Consider the following 19201-nt stretch of genomic DNA (forward strand, 5'->3'; position numbering starts at 1 on the left):
AGACCCTTTTGTTGGCAGTGTCCCACCAGGGTGCTCGCCATGCGGTGGTGTGGCTCCTGGGGTGAAAACAGCATAGGAGGTCCCCATGGAAACGACTCTGTGAGTGCCCGCCAGAGCAGGAGAGGCCACCCTGGCCTCGAGAGCCTCCTGGGCATCCCCCCAACCACCAGCTACCTCCCCAGGAATGAGTGTGTCCAGCCCCACGTCCTCCCAGGCACGTTGCTTGTCCTTCGGCGACTTCTGTAAACGCCTGCCTCTTTGGTCTGTTTCACCTTCTAGACTGTGAGCCCTGAACAGCTCCCACCTTTCTTTTTTTTTTTTTTTTTTTTTTGGCTGCATTGTGCAGCTTGTAGGATTGTAGTTCCCAGTTCCCCAACCAGGGATGGAACCCGGGCCGTTGGCAATGAGGGCGCAGAGTCCTAACCATGGGACGGCCAAGGAATTCCCTCTTCCACCTTTCTATACCCGCATTACGTAGCAAAGCATATGGTAGAATGTGGGGGATTTGGGGTGGACCTCATTGACGAAACGTCAAAAAAGAAACATTTTAAACATAGAAAACCGAGACAAGGAAACACATTAAAAACCCAAACAGTTCTAATCATAACGGTGAAGAACGCGGGGAGATGTGTGTCCACATGGAGGGTAAGTTTGCGGTGGCTTGCAAAGGCGTGTGCCATGCTCAGAGACGGAAACCAGGGGTGCCTGCAGGAGGACACAGCGTCTTCTGGCCACGGAGGGATAGTCGGGAATTTCTGTAAGTTCAGAGAGTTGCTCCAAACCCCCTCCCAGCCTGGGTCTCACTTCCCGTGCCAGATTGTCTACAAACGTCTCCTCTGCCAGAAGCCTAGGTTAAAAAATGGCCAAACCATCAATGACTTAACATTTTCTCCCGGGAGGTACTGCACGTGCTGGTGGGGTTTGTATGTGGCGTAAAAGCAGCAGAAAACAAAGTTGGGAACCACCGAGGAAGCGGGGGGCGGTCATTCTGTGGATGTCGGGCCTGGGGGGTGTTCATCCCAGGACATTAAATAGTGTGACCATCCTGGGGGGGGGGGCAGGTGATGGGGCTCCATGCATTGGGGAGAACACGTGGACGTTTTTAGATAGTGGGGTGAACTCGTAAAAGGTCTGATAATAAGAGCTCATATATATATGTCTATATCATATATAGCACTTACTATGTGCAGACACTCCTCTAAGTGCTCCCCACGCCCTCAAATGAAATGCTCACAGTTGCCCAGTGAGGCAGGCCTGTCACCACTGGCCACCCCCACCTTTCAGCTGTGGAAACTGAATCACACGGAGGTTACGTGACGTGCCCAGGGCACACGGCTGAGGGTGCTACAGGCAGGGGTTTGGGCACAGGCTGCTGGACTCCGGAACTCTCCTCTCAGCCAGTCTACATCGACCAGCCACCACTAGGAAGGTTCTGAATGTTATGAATACAATAGTGTTTCAATGAGAAGACTCTGGTTCTCACTGGACCCAGACTGAAGGGGTCCATGTTGGCAGTAGGCAGGTACATATTAAGAAGCTGGGGACAATAGTTTTCTGACTTACTTGAGGCTAAAACATTGTTACTCTATATGGGAAAAGAATTTTAAAAAAGAGTGGCTATATGTATATGTATAACTGATTTACTTTGCTGGAACACCTGAAACTAACCCAACATTGTAAGTCCACGATACTCCAAAAAAAATTAATTTTAAAAAACTTAACAAAATCATTGTTTAAAAAGATATACCATTATAACAATTAAAGACCAATTGCTTTGTGTGTGCAAAAAAATAATCAAAATAAGTAAAACATTGTCACTTGCAAAGTATCTTCACATCCATAACCGTATGTGGTTCTCCTGACGGCCTTGTGCAGAGTATGAAGCGAATATTAGTGACCCCACCTTACAGATGAGGAAACTGAGACCCGGAGGCTAGTTGGGCGGCTCGTCAGAGGTGGAGCGGGGCTCGACTCTGGCCCAGAGTCTATTCCACCATCCAGTGCGCTGTGCACAGGGCTGCAGCTGCAGTTGTTTTACTGGAAGGGAACTAGCATACAGCAGGTGACTACTATGTGCCTGGTACGTTAAGAGCTAATTTCAGCTAATATTCACCATACACCCCGTTAGGTACCGTTTTCCTCAATTTACTGAGGCTGAGGGAAGTGACTTGCCTGAGGTCCCCCACGAGGCTGGCAGAACCAGGCCCAGAACCCGCGTCTGTCTGACTACAAAGCTATGCTATTTTGACCCCGTCTGAGGGCTTCTTTCCACTCGTTTCCTCCTCTGCACCGCCGCCCACCATGCATCAGCCCGTTTCTCACCCCTCACTTTGTGGAGCTGCGCTGCCAGCTCATGGGTAGGATTTGAGCTCTGAAAACGAAGAAGGGGCTTAGCTTGAAATTGTTACGGACAAAATAATTCACGAGGATCTGTAATAGACTCGATGGCGGGGGCAAAACCAGCAAAGAAGGAGAGGAAGTGAATGACATAAAAATTGGGGGATTGGGAAGCCAGTGATAGGGTGGGTGAGAAAGGGAAGGGTTTGGTGTAAAGAAAATAAGTTCTGCTTGAGAAATATTTAGTCGCAAGTGCTGGGACACCATGTACACGTGGTAGGTAAAGGGCAAGGCAGAAGAGACGGGACTGAGGGTAAGCGGTGGGGCAGAGAAGCATCTCCTGAGTCATCGGGAGGATGGCAGAGACCCAGGAACCGGCACCGAGGCCCCCAGACAGGAGGGGGGTCAGCGAGAGAAGGAGGCAGACGGGAGGGGCCGCCGGCTCTGCCCCTGCCTGCCCGCCTCACCCCCTCCCGCCCCGCGACCTTCACCTCCGCTCCCCTCTGGCCGCCCACACCCTGGGCCCTGTCATCACTCCGGGAGCCCACTCCCTGACCACAGCTTCCGACGCTGCCGGTCCTCTCACGCCTCCATCCCACCACACCCCCCCGCTGACCTCATCCTCATCTCCACTCCCCGGACTTTCCCACGTGGACCAGCGCCTCCCGGCTCCCCGGCTCCAGACCTCCAGACCGCACAGGGCATCATCACAGCCATTCTCTTGCCAGTACCCTCAACCGCTTTGCCCCCTTGTCCTTCCGCCCTGCTCATCCGGCCAAGCTTGAGCCAGGGATTTGCACCAGCACCTGTCTCCTCCGCCCTGATGGAGGAAATCCCACACCAAGGATGTTTGGTGCCCACGAAGCCATGGTACCCAGAGTCAGCTGCCCAGTCTGCACGGCTCCACCTCCCCCTCTTCTCGGCATCTATTCCAAACCGCCAACATCGTCCCCCAGCAGATGACTCCGCCTCCTGGTTCACAGAGGAGAGAGAGGGGCTGGGCACGGACGCGATCCGCTCAGTGACCCCCTGCCTGTGCGTGCCTTTTCCTCCCTGTGTGCACCACGCTAAGTGCTTCATTACTGCACTATCTCGTTTATCCTCACAGCCTTCCTTTACTCTCATTTCACAGATAAGGAACCAGCAGTTCAGTTAAGCGGTGAAAGGAGGCTGTGTCTTCAATTGTGTGCTTTTTTTTTTTGGCCACGCTGCCCAGCTTGCGGGATCTTAGTTCCCCAACCACAGATGGAACCCAGGCCCCTGGCAGTGAAAGCGCTGAGTCCTAACCCCTGGAGCACCAGGGAATTCCCTCAAATGTGTGCTCTTAAATCGCAGAGCCAGGCGCTGTGCCAGATGCTAAGAGAATAACGGTAAACAAGGCAAGCAAGTTTCTTACCCTCATGAAGCTCACGTTTTAGAAGGACAGACAGACAATACATAAGTAAACGAATGACCACGTTAAATAGTTGTAGTGTCAGTGCCAGCAAAGGAAGATGCAGAGTTTATCGACTGAGAATGCAGAGCAGACTGGCTAAGATAAGGGGGAGAGTGGAGGTCTCGGGGAGCAAGGTATGCTGACAGCTCCTGTCCTCGCTCACTACCCACTTGTCCCAAAAGAGACGCCTCCACCTGTTCAAGGGTGGTGCACTCTGGTTACCGTTGTTAGCAAAACAGTCACCTGTAGCATAGCAGGAGCAGCTATGCTCTGTGGAGGTGATGAGCTCAGGGGGCTGAATGAGGCCCACAGGTGAGAAGGTAGTGGGGGATTTCTGGGGTCAGTCGATCATCTAGGAAAGAAATGGGTCCTTAGAGGCTTGGCTCCCTAGCCTTGGATGGGGGCCTCAGTTGCCTTCCGCCACGGCAGAGAGAAAGATTGCACTGACCACGATGGAGGCGTGTAGTTCAATTCCATCCAACAAAGAGGTGTGGAGTGGGGCTTCCCCGGTGGCGCAGTGGTTAAGAATCCGCCTGCCACTGCAGGGATCGAACGTGGGTTCGAGCCCTGGTCTGGGAAGATCCCACATGCCACTGAGCAACTAAGCCCGCGTGCCACAACTACTGAGCCCACAGCCACAACTACTGAAGCCCATGTGCCTAGAGCTCGAGCTCCACAACAAGGGAAGCCCCCGCTTGCTGCAACTAGAGAAAGCCACGCACAGCAACGGAGACCCAACACAGCGAAAAATAAATAAATAGATTAAAAAAAAAAAGAGGTGTGGAGCAACTTGTTCCAGGTTGGGTTCTCTGGGGAGTGGGGGATAGAGATCTGGGTGCAGGAAGCTTATTGGGAAGTACTCGCAGGACCAGCACTTGTATGAATTGAAGGAAGCAGGACTGGGGGAGGGAGAAGATTGGATGTTTGACAGAGGCAGTGGGTACATCAGCTTTACTGGGTGTCTGCCCAAGCTGCTGGGCCCACACATAGCCATAATCTCTGACACTATGGCTAATCAACTCATGCAAACATTGTGTCAGCTCCAGGGTGGCTGGTAACAAAGGCTGTGGCTGGCGTCATTCTGTCTCCTTAGATGTCTAATGCCTCTTTTGTATTGGACACTCTCTGGTCGGCGTAACATGGGATACCCAGATCTTTGTTCATGGTACCTGTTCTCTTAGGTTCATACACATCTTCTTCCCCAGATCTTCTTGTTCCCAATTTTCTAATATTTCTTCTTTCAGGGCTCTGCTCACGGGTCTAATCTTGGGCCAATGCTCTCTCCACATAAAATGGCTGACCAGGCCCCCACTCTAAACTCTGTTCTAGACGATTTCAACTCACCACTGTCTTTCAAAGCCATCCCCGAATGGGGCTGCACCGCCGCCACATTCTACTTTGGGTTGGTACCCACACACCAAGGGTGGTAAACAGAATAATGGTCCCCAAAGAGGGCCCCATCCTAATCCCTGGAACCTGGGAATAAGCTAAATTACATGGCAAGGGGGAATTAAGGTTTCAGATGGAAGGTTGCTAATCAGTTGATCTTGAGATGGGAGATTATCCTGAATTGTCTGAGGGGGCCCAGTGGGATCACAAAGTTTCTTGCAAGCGAAAGAAGGAGGCAGGAGAGCTACTGGGAGAGTCAGGAAAGCAGATGTGATGATGGGAGCAGAACCAGCGGGCTGGCAGCACGTGAGGGGCTCAACCCTGCAGCCCTGTTGCGGGCTTTGTCGATGAAGGAATGGGCCGTAAGCAACGGAACGCGGGCGCCTCTGTAAAGGAAAAGGCCAGGAAACGGTCTCCAGAAGGAACGCAGGCCTGTCCCTGTCAACACCTCAGTCTTAGCCCAGTGAGATCTATTTCAGGCTTCTCAACTCCCGAACAGTAAGATACTAAATTTGTGTTGTTTCAAGCCCCTAAGTTTGTGATGACTTGCTACAGCGGCCACCAGAAACGAGTATCACACCCAGCGATCCCATCTGTGAACCAAGCTGGCTCTCTTCCCTTCTCTCATCGTGTGGTGGCCGGAGACGGTGAGAGCTGAGGGGCATGTGCCAGTGCCACAGTGGTGGAGGACAGGAGTTTGGGCCACTTGCTTGTGCCATTTGCTTTCACCTTCTGGCACTGCCAGTCCTCGGCCCGAGGTGTGCAACTTACCCCATGACTGTTGCACGTGGCGGGGTCTGAAAGAGTCCAGCTCTCGATGGGCCGTTCTGGCCATGTGGCCACTTGACGTCACGGTCAGGTGCCCCATGTCTACCAGGGCCTAGCAGCATGCCAGGAGCTTTTTAAATTTAATGGTTCAATGAGTTTCGGTAAAGTTATTCAGTGGTGTCATCATCACAAGATTCCAGTCTTAGGACACTTCCATTATCCCCCCCAGGTTTCCCTCATGTCCACTTGTGGTCTATCCGTGTTCCTACCCCAAACCCCAGGCAAATACAGATATACTTTCTATCTCTATAGTGTTTGCCTTTTCTAGAAATTTCATATAAATGTAATCATACCGTACGTCGTCTCTTTTGTCTGATTTCTTTCATTGATCGTAATGTGTTTGAGGTTCATCCGTGTTGTATGTATCTCTCCCATCCAGCTGGCCAGCACGCACACCCTCCTCACCTTGAGTCCTGGGGGCGGTGACTTACAGCTCCTCACAGCTATGTTTTGTCCTGCTTCATGAGCTCTTGCCCTGTGCACGCACAGTTTAATATCTAGTCTGAAACCCAATCAGATTCCTATCTAGTTTCTGGAGTTCCTTCCCTGCGGAGCACCCACCTCCACGAATTCCAGCCACTTTGGTTTGTAACCTGTGATCGCTGTCTTAATTCAGTGAGACGACCTTGCTGTCCTGAGCACCCGCTTTCTGTACTGTGACGTGAAAAGTGGGTCCTTGCCGAAAGGCTGGGGGATCACAAAGACCACCTCATGTATTTCGCTTCTCTCAGGGATCCCTGTGCTATGTTGCCTATTATTCAATGTCTAAAAAGGTTTTTTCCCCATATATTTTGTCCAGTTTTCTAGCTGTTTATAGCATGAGGGCAAGTCTGCTACTGGTTATCCATGATGGCCTGCCATGATTTTCTTTTGATTTTTTTTTTCACCGGCTACTGTTATATACGATCAAATTCACCTTTTTTTTTTTTTTTTTTTTCGGTACGCGGGCCTCTCACTGTTGTGGCCTCTCTTGTTGCGGAGCACAGGCTCCGGACGCGCAGGCTCAGCGGCCATGGCTCACGGGCCCAGCCGCTCCGCGGCATGTGGGATCCTCCCGGACCGGGGCACGAACCCGCGTCCCCTGCATCGGCAGGCGGACTCTCAACCACTGCGCCACCAGGGAAGCCCCAAATTCACCTTTTTGAAGTACACAGTCTGTACAATTTTGGTCATTGTATACAATTGGCAGTCAGCACCACAATCATGATAGAGAACAGTTCCCTTACCCTAAAAGGTTTCCTCATGCCCCTTTCACAACCTCACCCCCCCCCCATGAAAGGTCTGCCTTTTCTATAATTTTGAAGTTATACAGTACATAGTCTTTTGTGTTTGATATCTTTAATTTAGTATAATGTGTGTGAGATTACCCACATTATTGGATGTGTTAATACTTTGTTCCTTTTTATTGCTGAGTAGTATTCCATTGTGTGGATATACCACAACTTATTTATCCACTTATCAGTTGATGGACATTTGGGTTACTTCCAGTTTGGGGCTATCATGAATAATGTTGCTAAGAGCATTTTTGTATATGTCTTTGTGTGCGAAGGCATGTACATATACTTTGTGTATATGGAAATGCCGGGACATATTTTAAGTGTATGCTTAACTTTTAAAGATATTGCCATACTGGGCTTCCCTGGTGGCTCAGTGGTTAAGAATCCACCTGCCAATGCAGGGGACACGGGTTTGAGCCCTGCTCCAGGAAGATCCCACATGCCACGGAGCAACTAAGCCCTTGTGCCACCACTACTGAGCCTGCACTTTAGAGCCCATGAGCCACAATTACTGAGCCTGAGTGGCACAACTACTGAAGCCCTTGCGCCTAGAGCCCGTGCTCCACAACAAGAGAAGCCACCGCAATGAGAAGCTCATGCACTGCAACAAGTAGCCCCTGCTAGCCGCAACTAGAGAAAGCCCACATGCAGCGACCAAGACCCAACACAGCCAAAAATAATTAATTAATTAAAAAACAAAGATACTGCCCTACTGTTTTGCAAAGTAGCTATACAACTTTCAGTCCCACCAGTCCCTCTGCATCATTAATAACACTGTTATTATCTGTCTTCCCAACTTTAGCCTTTCTAATGGATGCATAATGGTATCTCATTGATGTCTCCTTTGAATTACCTCGGTGCTTTTATTAAAAGTGAATTGACCATATAAGTGTGGACATATTTCTGGATTCTCTGTTCTATTCCATTGATCTATGTGCCAATTCCACACTGTTTTTTTGTTTTGTTTTGTTTTGTTTTTGTTTTTGCGGTACGCGGGCCTCTCACTGTTATGGCCTCTCCCACTGCGGAGCACAGGTTCTGGACGTGCAGGCTCAGTGGCCATGGCTCACGGGCCCAGCCGCTCTGCGGCATGTGGGATCTTCCCGGACCGGGGCACGAACCTGTGTCCCCTGCATCGGCAGGCGAACTCTCAACCACTGCGCCACCAGGGAAGCCCTCCACGCTGTCTTGATGACTGTAGCTTTATAGTAAGTCTTGAAATCAAATAGCTTAAATCCTTCAACTTTGTTCTTATTTTGCAAAATGGTATTGGGTATTTTAGGTCCTTTGTCTTTTCATACAAATTTTTAAATGTCAATATCCTTTTACAAAGACTGTTAAAATTTTTTTTGCATTGAATATATAGATCAATTTGAGGAGGACTGACATCTTAAAAATATCAAGTCTTTCAATCTATGAACATGGTATATATTTTCATTTATTTAGGTCTTTTTCAATTTCCTTTTGTAATGTTTTGTAGTTTTCATTGTACAGGACTTGTACATCTTTCATTTAAATTTATTCCTAAGTAGTTTTGATGTTATCATAAGTGAAGTCGTTCATGAAATTGAACTTGTAATTGTTCATCGCTAGTGTATAGAAATACAATTGATTTTCATATATAACCCTGCTGCATTCACTTACTAGTTCCAGTAGAGTTTTCATAGACTCATTAGGGCTTTCTACATACATGATTAAGTGGTCTGCAAAAAGGACATTTTCACTTCTTTTCTAATTTGTATATCTTCCATTTCTTTTCCTAGTCTTGGCTAGGACATCCAGTAAAATGTTAAATAGACATAGTAAGAGCAGACATCCTTGCCTTGTTCCTGATCTTATATAGAAAGCATTGTGTCTTTCACCATTGAATATGATGTTGGGTGTAAGTTTTTTGTAAATGCTCTTAATCAGGTTTTGCAAATTCCCTTCTGTTTTTACCTTTCTGGGAGTTTTTGTCAAGAAAGCCTCTTGAATTTTATCAAACGTTTTTACTTGCACCTATTGAAATGATAATATGGCTTTTCTCTTTTATTCGATTAATATGATGAACCATACTGATTGAGTTTGGGATATTAACCTAACCTTACATTCCCAGAATATGACCCCACTTGGTCCTGATGTATTGTCATTTTAATATATGGTTTGATTTGTGAATATTTTGTTAAGGATTTTTGTGTCTATGAGAGATATTAGTCTGTAGCTCTTTTTTCCTTATGAAGTCTTTGCTTGGTTTTGGAATCAGCTTAATACCAGCTAGCCTCATAAAGTAAGTTGAGAAATGTTACCTCTTTTTTCTGAAAGAGTTTGTGTAGAATTTATACTATTTCTTTCTTAAATGCATGAGAGCATTTACCACTGAAGCCATGTCACTGTGGAGTTTGCTTTAGGGGAAGGTTTTTATTTATAAATTCAATTTATTTAATTGATGTCAGGCTGGTCAAGTTTTATACTTTTTTCTGGATGAGTTTTGGTAATTCGTGTCTTTCAAGGAATTTGTCCATTTCACATAGATTGTCATGTTTATTGCCATAAAGCTGTTCATAACATGGCCTTATTACTCTTTTAATGTCTATAGAATCTGTAGTAACGTCTTCTCTTTTATTCCCGATAATCAGTCCAGCTAGAAGCGTCTCAATTTTATTATCCTTTTCAAAGAAAAAGCTTTTGCTTTCACTGATACTCCATATTATTCTTCTATTATTTCATTGATTTTTTTCCCCTTACCTTTTTTTAAAATTGCTCTTTTTATTTATTTATTTGGCTGCATTGGGTCTTCGTTGCTGCGCGCGGGCTTTCTTTAGTTGCAGCAAGCGGGGGCTACTCTTTGTTGTGGTGCACGGGCTTCTCACTGCAGTGGCTTCTCTTGTTGCAGAGCACAGGCTCTAGTGACGTGGGCTTCAGTAGTTGTGGCACGTGGGCTCAGTAGTTGTGGCTCGCAGGCTCTAGAGCATAGGCTCAGTAGTTGTGGTGCACGGGCTTAGTTGCTCCGTGGCATGTGGGATCTTCCTGGACCAGGGATCGAACCCGTGTCCCCTGCATTGGCAGGCGGATTCTTAACCACTGCGCCACCAGGGAAGTCCTCCCCTTATTTTTATTATTTCCTTCCTTATGCTTGCTTTGGGTTTAATTTGCTCTCCTTTTTCTAGTATCTTAAGATGAAAGCATAGACAATGTGTTTGAGCTCTTTCTTCTTTTCCAATCTATGCATTTAAAACTACATTTCCTTCTAAACACTGCTTTAACCTTATCCCACCAAATTTGATATGACATTTTCATCATCACTCAGTCCAAAACGCTTTCTAATTTCTTTTGTATTTCTTTTTTGATCCAATTATTATTTAGAAGTTTGTTTTTAAGTTTTTCAAATATTTGGGGGACTTCCAGGTTATTTTATTACTACTGATTTCTGATATAATCCCACTGCAGTCAGAGAACATACTCTGTATGATTTCAATCTTTGTAAAGGTGTTAAGACTTATTTTATGCCCAGAATATGGTCTTCCCAAGTGCACTTGAAAAGAACGCATGCTGTACCATTGTTGAAAATTGTTGCGCTGTGGAACTATTACCTAAGTAAAAAAGGTTTAAACTATTGTTCAGATATTCTATATCATTGCCGATTTTTGTTTAGTTTTTCTAGCCAATGATAAGATAGGAGTGGTAAGATATCCAATTGTGATTGTGGAATTGCCTGTCTCCCTGTAATTCTGTCAGTTTTTGCTTCATGTATCTGAAACTTTCTTATTGGGCAAATACACATTTATGATTATTACATCGTCCTGATGAATTTGCTCTTTCATCGTTATGAAGTGTCCATCTTTATCCCTGGTAAAACGTTCTGATAAAATCTATTTTATCCAATATTAATATAGCCACTCTGAACTTTTATGCTTATAGTTTGCATGGTATATCTATTTTCCATCCGTTAACTTTCAACTTATCTGTCTTTATATAGTTATCTTAAAACAAATCCATTCTGATTATCTCTAACCTTTAATTAGAGTGTTTATTCCATTATCCTTTACCGTAATTATTGATATGGTTGGGTTGGATTTGTCATTTTGTTTGTGTGTTTGTTTGTCTCTTCTGCATTCCCCCCCCACATTGCTCCTTGTTTAGAATGTTTTTTAGAATTCCATTTCAATTTTCCTGTTGGCATCTTATCTATAATTCTTTGCATTTTTTTTTAGTGGTTGCCCTAAGGAATCTATTATACAATGAACTCAGGTCAATATCTCCTCTGTCTCTTCTATTATTGTTGTTACACTTCATACATTTCCACATGTTATAAACCTCACAAGAAAATGTTTTAATTTTCTTATAATTATATTATAATTATAAATTATAAGTTAAATTATAAGCAATAAGTTAAATTATGTTATAATTTTTGCTATAAACTGTTATATGGTTCATAAAACAATTAGGAGGGAAAGGGCAAAGAGAAGAAAATGGTCACTTGCATTTACCCAGATATTACCATTTCTAATACTCTTCCATCTTTTTAGGATTTGCATTTCTATCTGATAGCATTTCTCTCAGCCCAAAGAAGCTCCCTCAGCATTTCCCATGGTGTGGTTCTGTTGGAGAGGAATTCTCTTAGTTATGTTTTATCTTAAAACGTCTTTGTTTTCATTCTTGAATGATGTTTTTTCCAGATACAGAATTGACAGTGTTTTCATTCAGTAAAGAGGTCGTTCTGCTGTCTCCTGGCCTCCATGGTTCCTAATAGGTCAGCCGTCCTTCAGATCATTGTTTTTCTGTGTCTAATATGTATGTTTCCTCTTGGCGCTGTCGGTGTTTGCTCTCTCGTTTCAGCCTTCAATAGTGTGATGTGTCTTGGCATAGGCTCTTTGTGTTTATTTTGCTTGGTGCTGGTTTAACATTTATACCTGCAAATTTCCACCTTTCGTCAGCTTTGGAAAATTTTGGCCATTATTTCTTCAAATATTTTGCGTGTGTGTGTGTGTGTGTGTGTGTCTTGTTCTCTCTCTCCTATCCTCCTGGTATTGCAATTACACTAACATTTGAACATTTGATATCCTCTAACAGGTCCCTGAAATTCTGTTCCTTTTCTTCCCATGTTTTCTCTGTTCTTATTCTTGGAAAATTGTTTTCTCCCCTTCCTCCTTCCCTCCCTCCCTCCCTTCCTTTTTTGCTCTCTCTTCCTTCCTTCCCTACCTCCTTTCTTTAACTTTCTTTCTTTCTTTTCTTCCTTCCTTTCTTTCTCTTTCTTTGTTTCTTTTTGTTTCTTCCTTCTCCCCTTTATTCTTCCCTCCCTCCCTCCCTCCCCTTCCTTCCATTCTTTTTCTCTTTCTTTCTTTTCTTCTTTCATTTATTTACCTATTAATCTATCTCTTGATTTGATGTCACTTACTCTTTTACCTTCATGTCTTCAAGTCTACAATTTCCATTTGGTCTTTTTTTTACATTTGTATTTCTCTGCTGAGATTTACCACTTTTCTCTTGAGGTTTTTATTCATTGAGGTCTGTTTTATTTTAATTCATTGAATTTAGTTATAATATTTCTTTAAAATCTGTTTCTGTCAGTTCTAACACCTGGCTCATTGCATGGATGGATTTAATTGGTTTTCTTGTCCATTTTCTTTTTCCTCGTTCCTTTCAGGTAGCTTTTGGATTGTTACCTAATGTGAATATTAAGTTGGAGAGATTCTGGGTTCTGTTATTTTCCTCTACTAAGTGTTAGTTTCATCCTGTGTGGACGTGAACTGGATAGCGCTAGTCTTGCTTCACATTGTTTGTCTTTAGTTGAGTTGCTTTGGGTCTACATCACGTGTGTGTGCTTCAGAGGGCAGTCAGAGGTGTGGACAGAATGAATTTGAGGGTCCATCCTCTGGCTCTCTCCCTTTTGTGGGTTCTCCCACTCTCCTCAATGTTCATATTTTCATACTTTTACTTTTATGTTTCTACAGGCCAGAAAAGATGCAGGGTTTTCCACATGTGATCCCCATGCTGGATGCACAATATGTAGTCCCAGGATAAAAGCCACAGGTACAACAACTTTCCTGTATGCCTCTCCGTCTCCCCTCCTCCAAGGAGCATGCACTCCTCATAAGAGCCTGTCAGCTTCTGTTCACTCTCAAATAACTTCAAGTGGTTTGTGTGTGTGTGTGTGTGTGTGTGTGTGTGTGTGTGTGTGTGTGTGTCATATCCAGGTTTTGTGATGGTTTTTGTGGGGGGTGTGTGTGTGTGTGTGTGAGGTCTGGTAGGGTCTTCATCCATCTCACCCAGAAGTAGAATCCTGTCATAAACTGGTTCACAAAGAACACTTTGAATAGCACTGGTCTAAACCACTATCTCAACGATGGCTCCGTTCAGAATGGAGTTTGTAAGTTTCCCTTCCATAGTTTTCTGCCTGATGTTTATAATTAAGGGCTCAATAACAGACAATGTCAATGCCAGTGGAAGAATTCCAAGTTCAGGCAGAGAAGGCAGGAGGAGCGTTAATAACATCTGCCTATTGTTTGGTACTGATTGACTCAACAAAGTTCATCTGATGTTAAGTAGTCTGGCCTTTACAGATTGTTCTCAATGAATTTCTCTTCTTTTCTGACCTTCAACCTCCTGTGACCTTAGCTGCTGAAAAGTATAAAGCAGAGGAAGTCCTTAGGCAAGAGGTATACCTGGACCTGTGCCCACAGAGGTGGCCTTTTCCCTTCCACTAAAAAAATTGTGTGGGATTCTCTGGTGGTCCAGTGGCTAAGACTCCACGCTCCCAATGCAGGGGGCTCGGGTTTGATCCCTGGTCAGGCAACTAGATTCCCCAGGCCATAACTAAGGGTTCGAATGCTGCAACTAAGAGTTCGCATGCCGAAACTAAAGATCTCGTATGCTGAAACTAAGACCTGGCACAGTCAAATAAATTAATAAATAATTTTAAAAATTGTGTTAAAACACACATAATGTAAAATTTTCTATCTTATCTTAAATGTACTGGTCAGTAATATTAAATGCATTCATAATGTGTAACCATCACCACCATCTATCTCCATAATTCTTTTCACCTTGTGAAACTGAAAACTCTATGTGCATTAAAAAAAAAAAAAAAATCCTCATTCTTTCCTCCCCCAGCCCCTGGCCACCACCATTCTGCTTTCTGCACTATGATTTTGACTAATCATGCAGTATTTTTCCTTCTTGCGAATGGCTTACTTCACTTGACTTAATGTCCTCTAGCTAAGCTAAATACATGACAGACACTGGGCTATCATAGCGACATAGACTATCTCACTGAATCTTCCCAACCGCTCAATTAAGTATGTATTATTATTATTCCATTTTACAAATGAAAAAAAAAAGGCTTTAAAAGGTGGTTACTTGTCCAAAGTCAGGTGCTAAGAGATGAAAGCAGGATTCACATCATCCAAGTTTGTCTGGTTCCAGAGCTCATGCTCTTTACCAGAGGTTAGCAAACCTTTCCTGTGAAAAGCCAAATAGTTAATATTTTAGACTTTGTAGGCCTACAGTCTCTGTCACGACTACTCAACTCTGCACTGTAGCATCAGAGAGGCCATAGGCAATGTGTAAACGAATGAGTGTGACAGTTTCCAATAACATTTAAGAAAATAGATAGTGGGAAAGATTTGGCTTGCAGGCTGTGGTTTGCTGATCCCTGCTCTTAACAAGTACACTATTCTGTTATTTTTTCCTTTGATCTCTAAAGATTTCAGTTCCGCGAATATTTATAGCATTGCTTCTAAGCACAAGGCATTGAACTTGGTCCTGAACAGGATGAAGAAGATAAAGTCCCTGCCTTGAGGAATCTCAGATTCGAAAGACAGTACATAAACACGACTACAGTAGAAGGCTGACTCTGCAAAGTTAGTGCCAAAGAGAGTTGTGGGCTGACTCCGGCATCTAACAAACATGATGTTTCAGTGGAGGGGCTGATATATGGCATAAGCTTTCTAGTGAGAGAATCATAGGCAGAGATGGTAAGGACAAGGTTTCAGAGAGAGTAGCCAACACAAGCAAGAATGTTTCTCTCCCCCATGGCTCATCTTTTGTTCCCTTTACCAGCATTCACTTTCATCGCCAAAACCATACGCACTTTGGTCCGAATCTTTTTGCCTTGCACCTCACCTACTTTCTCCCTTGCTTTTCTTTTTCCCCCATTTCTTTTTCCTTTCTTTTTTATTTACTTATTTTCACTTCTTGATTATTGAATCATTGCTGATGCAACTCTTCTGCAGTGGGCTGAATACAAGAACATATCACAAATTTCATCTGAAGTTTAACTCACGTACTTCTACGTGGCGGCCGCTCATCCTAAGTCATGATTATGTACCATTTAAAAAATGCCATTTAGCCCAAGTGACATATTAACTTAGTTCTGTCAATTCAGCCAGGGTTGAAATCCTCTAGTCAATTCCAGGCAGTCAATAACACCCCACTGTTTGGCCAATTTAATATCCTTTTGTTTCTTATACTCACCCATACTTCTAGTCTGTCCTGTTAATGTCTCTATTTCTCTTTTAATCTTCTTTATAAATTTTTTCTTCCTCTCTTGCATCCTTCCTCTTTCCTGTACTTTTTGAATTGTTGACCTTCCTCTGGAGGCATGTTATTTCCTTTCTCCTTTCTGAAAATATATTTTAAAAATATCTTTTGTTCATTAACTTAATTGACATTTACTAAGCAATTACCACATAGCCGGCCCTTTTCTAGATACTGGAGATACAAAAGTTAAAAAAAAAAAAAAGGACAACAATCTTTGTCCTCATGGAGCTTAAACGTTCTGGCAGTTCACAAAATAAAGTAACGATAAATAAATAGGTAAGTAAACGATATGATATAGAAACTGTTAAGGGCTATGGAGAAAAAGTCCTGAGGACCAGGAATTTGGGTGGTGTGTTACAGTTTTAAAGACTGATAAGGGAAACCCATTAAGAGGTCCTTTGAGCAGATGAAGGAAGTAAACCACACAAGTATCTGCTGGGAGAGCATTGAAGGTGTTCCATGCAAAAGGAACAGCATGTGCAAAATCCTGAGGCAGGAGGGTACATCCCCAGGTGGGGTACAAGGAGGGCAGGGTGGCTGAAGCTCAATGGATGAGGAAGAGGCTAGTAGATGTGATCAGAGTCGGGGGAGGACGAAGGACGTGCCCTATTTAGGGACTCTTCCATTGGAAGAACTTTGGTTCTTGTTCTGAGTGAAATGGAAATCCTTTAGAGGGTTTTGAGCAAAGTGAAATGTTGACTTATAATATTTTTAAAGGATCTAGAATGTAGGGAGGCAAGAGAAGAAGCAAAGAGAGCAGTCAGTTCATACTGCAATATTCCAGGTAATGAATTTGAATATTATGGGACATGTTTTCTGGAAGAATCAGAGTAGTTACTTTTGTTTTACAATTAAGGATAGAAAACTAAGGCGTAAGGTTTTTTTCCTTAATTAATTAATTTTTGGCTGTGTTGGGTCTTCGTTGCTGTGCGTGGGCTTTCTCTAGTTGCAGTGAGCGGGGGCTACTCTTCATTGCGGTGCGTGGGCTTCTCATTATTGTGGCTTCTCTTGTTGCGGAGCACGGGTTCTAGGTGTGCAGGCTTCAGTAGTTGTGGCACGCGGGCTCAGTAGTTGTGGTGCACGGGCTTAGTTGCTCCGCAGCATGTGGCATCTTCCTGGGCCAGGGCTCGAACCCTTGTTCCTTGCGTTGGCAGGCGGATTCTTAACCACGGTGCCACCAGGGAAGTCCAAGGGGTAAGGTCTTGATTGGTGACAGTATGTTTTCCTATTCCCTGTTCTTCAGGGGAAAATTGGGAGATTTTGCCCTGCTAGTTTAAGGATCGTTAAACATTTTGAATGGTCTTGAGCACTGCCAGGTGATCTAATGCCTGGCACATAGTAGGTACATAGAAATACTTGTGGAATGAATGAATATGTAGTCAGTTAAATGGGTAAGGCTGAATTACAATATCAGGTGACTTGCTTGTTCATGTTTCAGCTCTCCTGCATACTCTGGTGGTGTTTACTGGGTCTTTAAATTTTATTTAGCAAAGAACATCAAAAGTGCTACGTTATAAACACACACTTACTCTTCCAGTAAAAATGTAGCGGGTACTATTTACATATTTTAAATGGTTCCATAGCAATTTGTGTAGTCCTCTGTCATAGTAGTAATCAACTGTATTCAATTATGTTTGCATGTCTCTCTCTCAATAGTCTTTGAGTTTCTTCAGGGTTGGGATCGTCTCTTATTGATATTTACACAGGCGTCCCTCTGTATCCATGAGTTCTACATCCGTGGATACAGAGGGCCAACTATGGGCTTTGGGCTTGAGCATCCACGGATTTTGGTGTCCATGGGAGATCCCGGACCAATCCCACACAGATACCGAGGGACCACCGTTTGTCCAGCACCTAGCATGGGTGAAAGGACATATACATGATATGATAAAGCGTGGTGGAAAGAAAACATATGAGTTACCAACACCCCAGAGAAGCCTTGTCTGATTCCTATAAAATATACTCATTTCCCTTAGAAAAACACAATTCTTACCCTACCTATGTAGAATTTAGCTCCTTGACATCTAATTGTATATAAAGCCCTCGATGAGGTGGAACGACGTATTCTCATCCCAAGCAGGCCTGGTAAATGAACTGTTATCGTCAGTAAATGATCAGTACGAATTGGGAAGTGAGCTTCCAGGGTCTGAGACTTGCAAGCTGGAGACAGACTGCTCCAGTTCCGGGTGGGTCGGTGTGGGCACTGGTCAACCCACCCAACCGCAGGATCCAGGTCTTCAGCCTTTTCCGCCGGGGGAGCCTCTGCAGGACTCCCCACCCTTCCTCATACCCCTCCCGGGGAGACCCCCTCTGCCCGCACCTCCCCCCCTCAGGATGTCCCAGTGCCCCATCCAGACTTCTCTGGGATCCTCCACCCTCCTGCCTTCCCCGCCCCCTCAAACACAACTTCCGCCCGCGCCCCCTCCCCACAGGCCGAACTTCCGGCCGGCGCCCCCTCCCTACAGGCGGGACTTCCGTCCGCGCCCCCTCCCCTAACCGAGCCGTTGCGTCCTCCAGCCCGAGGCGAGGCGGGGCGCGTGCTCTCGCGCTCTCCCAGCCCGGCCACGGGCTACAGCGGCGCAGAGGCGGCGGCGGCGGCGGCGGCGTCAGGAGGCTGCGGGCGCGCTCCTCCCCCTTCTGCCTTCCCTCCTGCTCCTCCTCCTGCTGCTCCTCGTCGTCGCCAGCTCGGCCCGAGCTGCGAGCGGCAAGATGGCGGCGCCCAGGCCGCCGCCCGGCAGGCTGTCCGGCGTCATGGTGCCCGCGCCCATCCAGGACCTGGAGGCTCTCCGTGCGCTGACGGCGCTCTTCAAAGAGCAGCGGAATCGGTAACGGCCCGGGCTGCGGGAGCGGGGCGGGGGCGCGGCCTCTGGGGAGCGGGCCGCCCCCTCCTCCCGGGACGTCCGCGGCGTGGCGGCCTCCGCGATGCGCCCGAGGGGCCCCGGGCCGCCGATGCCAGGCCCGCGTCCTCCCGCGCCCGGTCCCCGAGGTGCCCCGGGGGGCTGACACCAGCTCCCCGCCCGTCAGTACAGGTGTGAAGCCGGGGTGCAGGAAGGGGGACCGAGCCAAGTGAGGCTTTGGCCGCTTGCTGCCTGTTTGGTTAGTTGAGTCGCGTTGATGGCGCTCCTGTAATGGGAACAGACCCACAGGACGCCGGAGTCAGCATACGTGCTGGTGGGGGAGAGACACGTTACAGATGTGTAAGGTGGGAGGTGGCGTCACTCCATTCGGCCTGTCAGCTCAGGCTTTGCATCCCCAGTGGTGGCCGCGCTTTGTGGAGAGGCCACTTCAATCCTTACTCTGGCATTGAAGGGCCAGATGGCCATTGTCAAAGGTGCCCAGGAGCCTGACAGACCTGGATTTGGTTCCTGGCCCTACAAGCTGTGCGTGCGTTATTGTGCAGTATTTCCAAGCCTTAAGA

General features: G+C 45.8%; 1 protein-coding gene across 2 annotated transcripts in view; it reads left to right on the forward strand.

The window, feature by feature from the left end:
* The first annotated feature begins 18306 nt into the window (after positions 1 to 18306).
* ATXN10 (ataxin 10) overlaps positions 18307 to 19201 on the forward strand; it is a 154543-nt gene continuing 153648 nt past the window's right edge. The window contains exon 1 of one of the 2 annotated variants that reach the window (XM_027107964.1): positions 18307 to 18608. In XM_027107964.1, coding sequence (XP_026963765.1) covers positions 18493 to 18608 — 116 coding nt within the window. In that variant the 5' untranslated portion in view covers positions 18307 to 18492. The remainder of the gene's footprint in view (positions 18609 to 19201) is intronic. The other variant, XM_027107963.1, reaches the window with a different exon arrangement.

Source organism: Aethalodelphis obliquidens, unplaced genomic scaffold (assembly GCF_003676395.1).
Source record: "Aethalodelphis obliquidens isolate GAN/ISIS:26980383/991018 unplaced genomic scaffold, ASM367639v1 scaffold8, whole genome shotgun sequence".
NCBI lineage: Eukaryota > Metazoa > Chordata > Mammalia > Artiodactyla > Delphinidae > Aethalodelphis > Aethalodelphis obliquidens.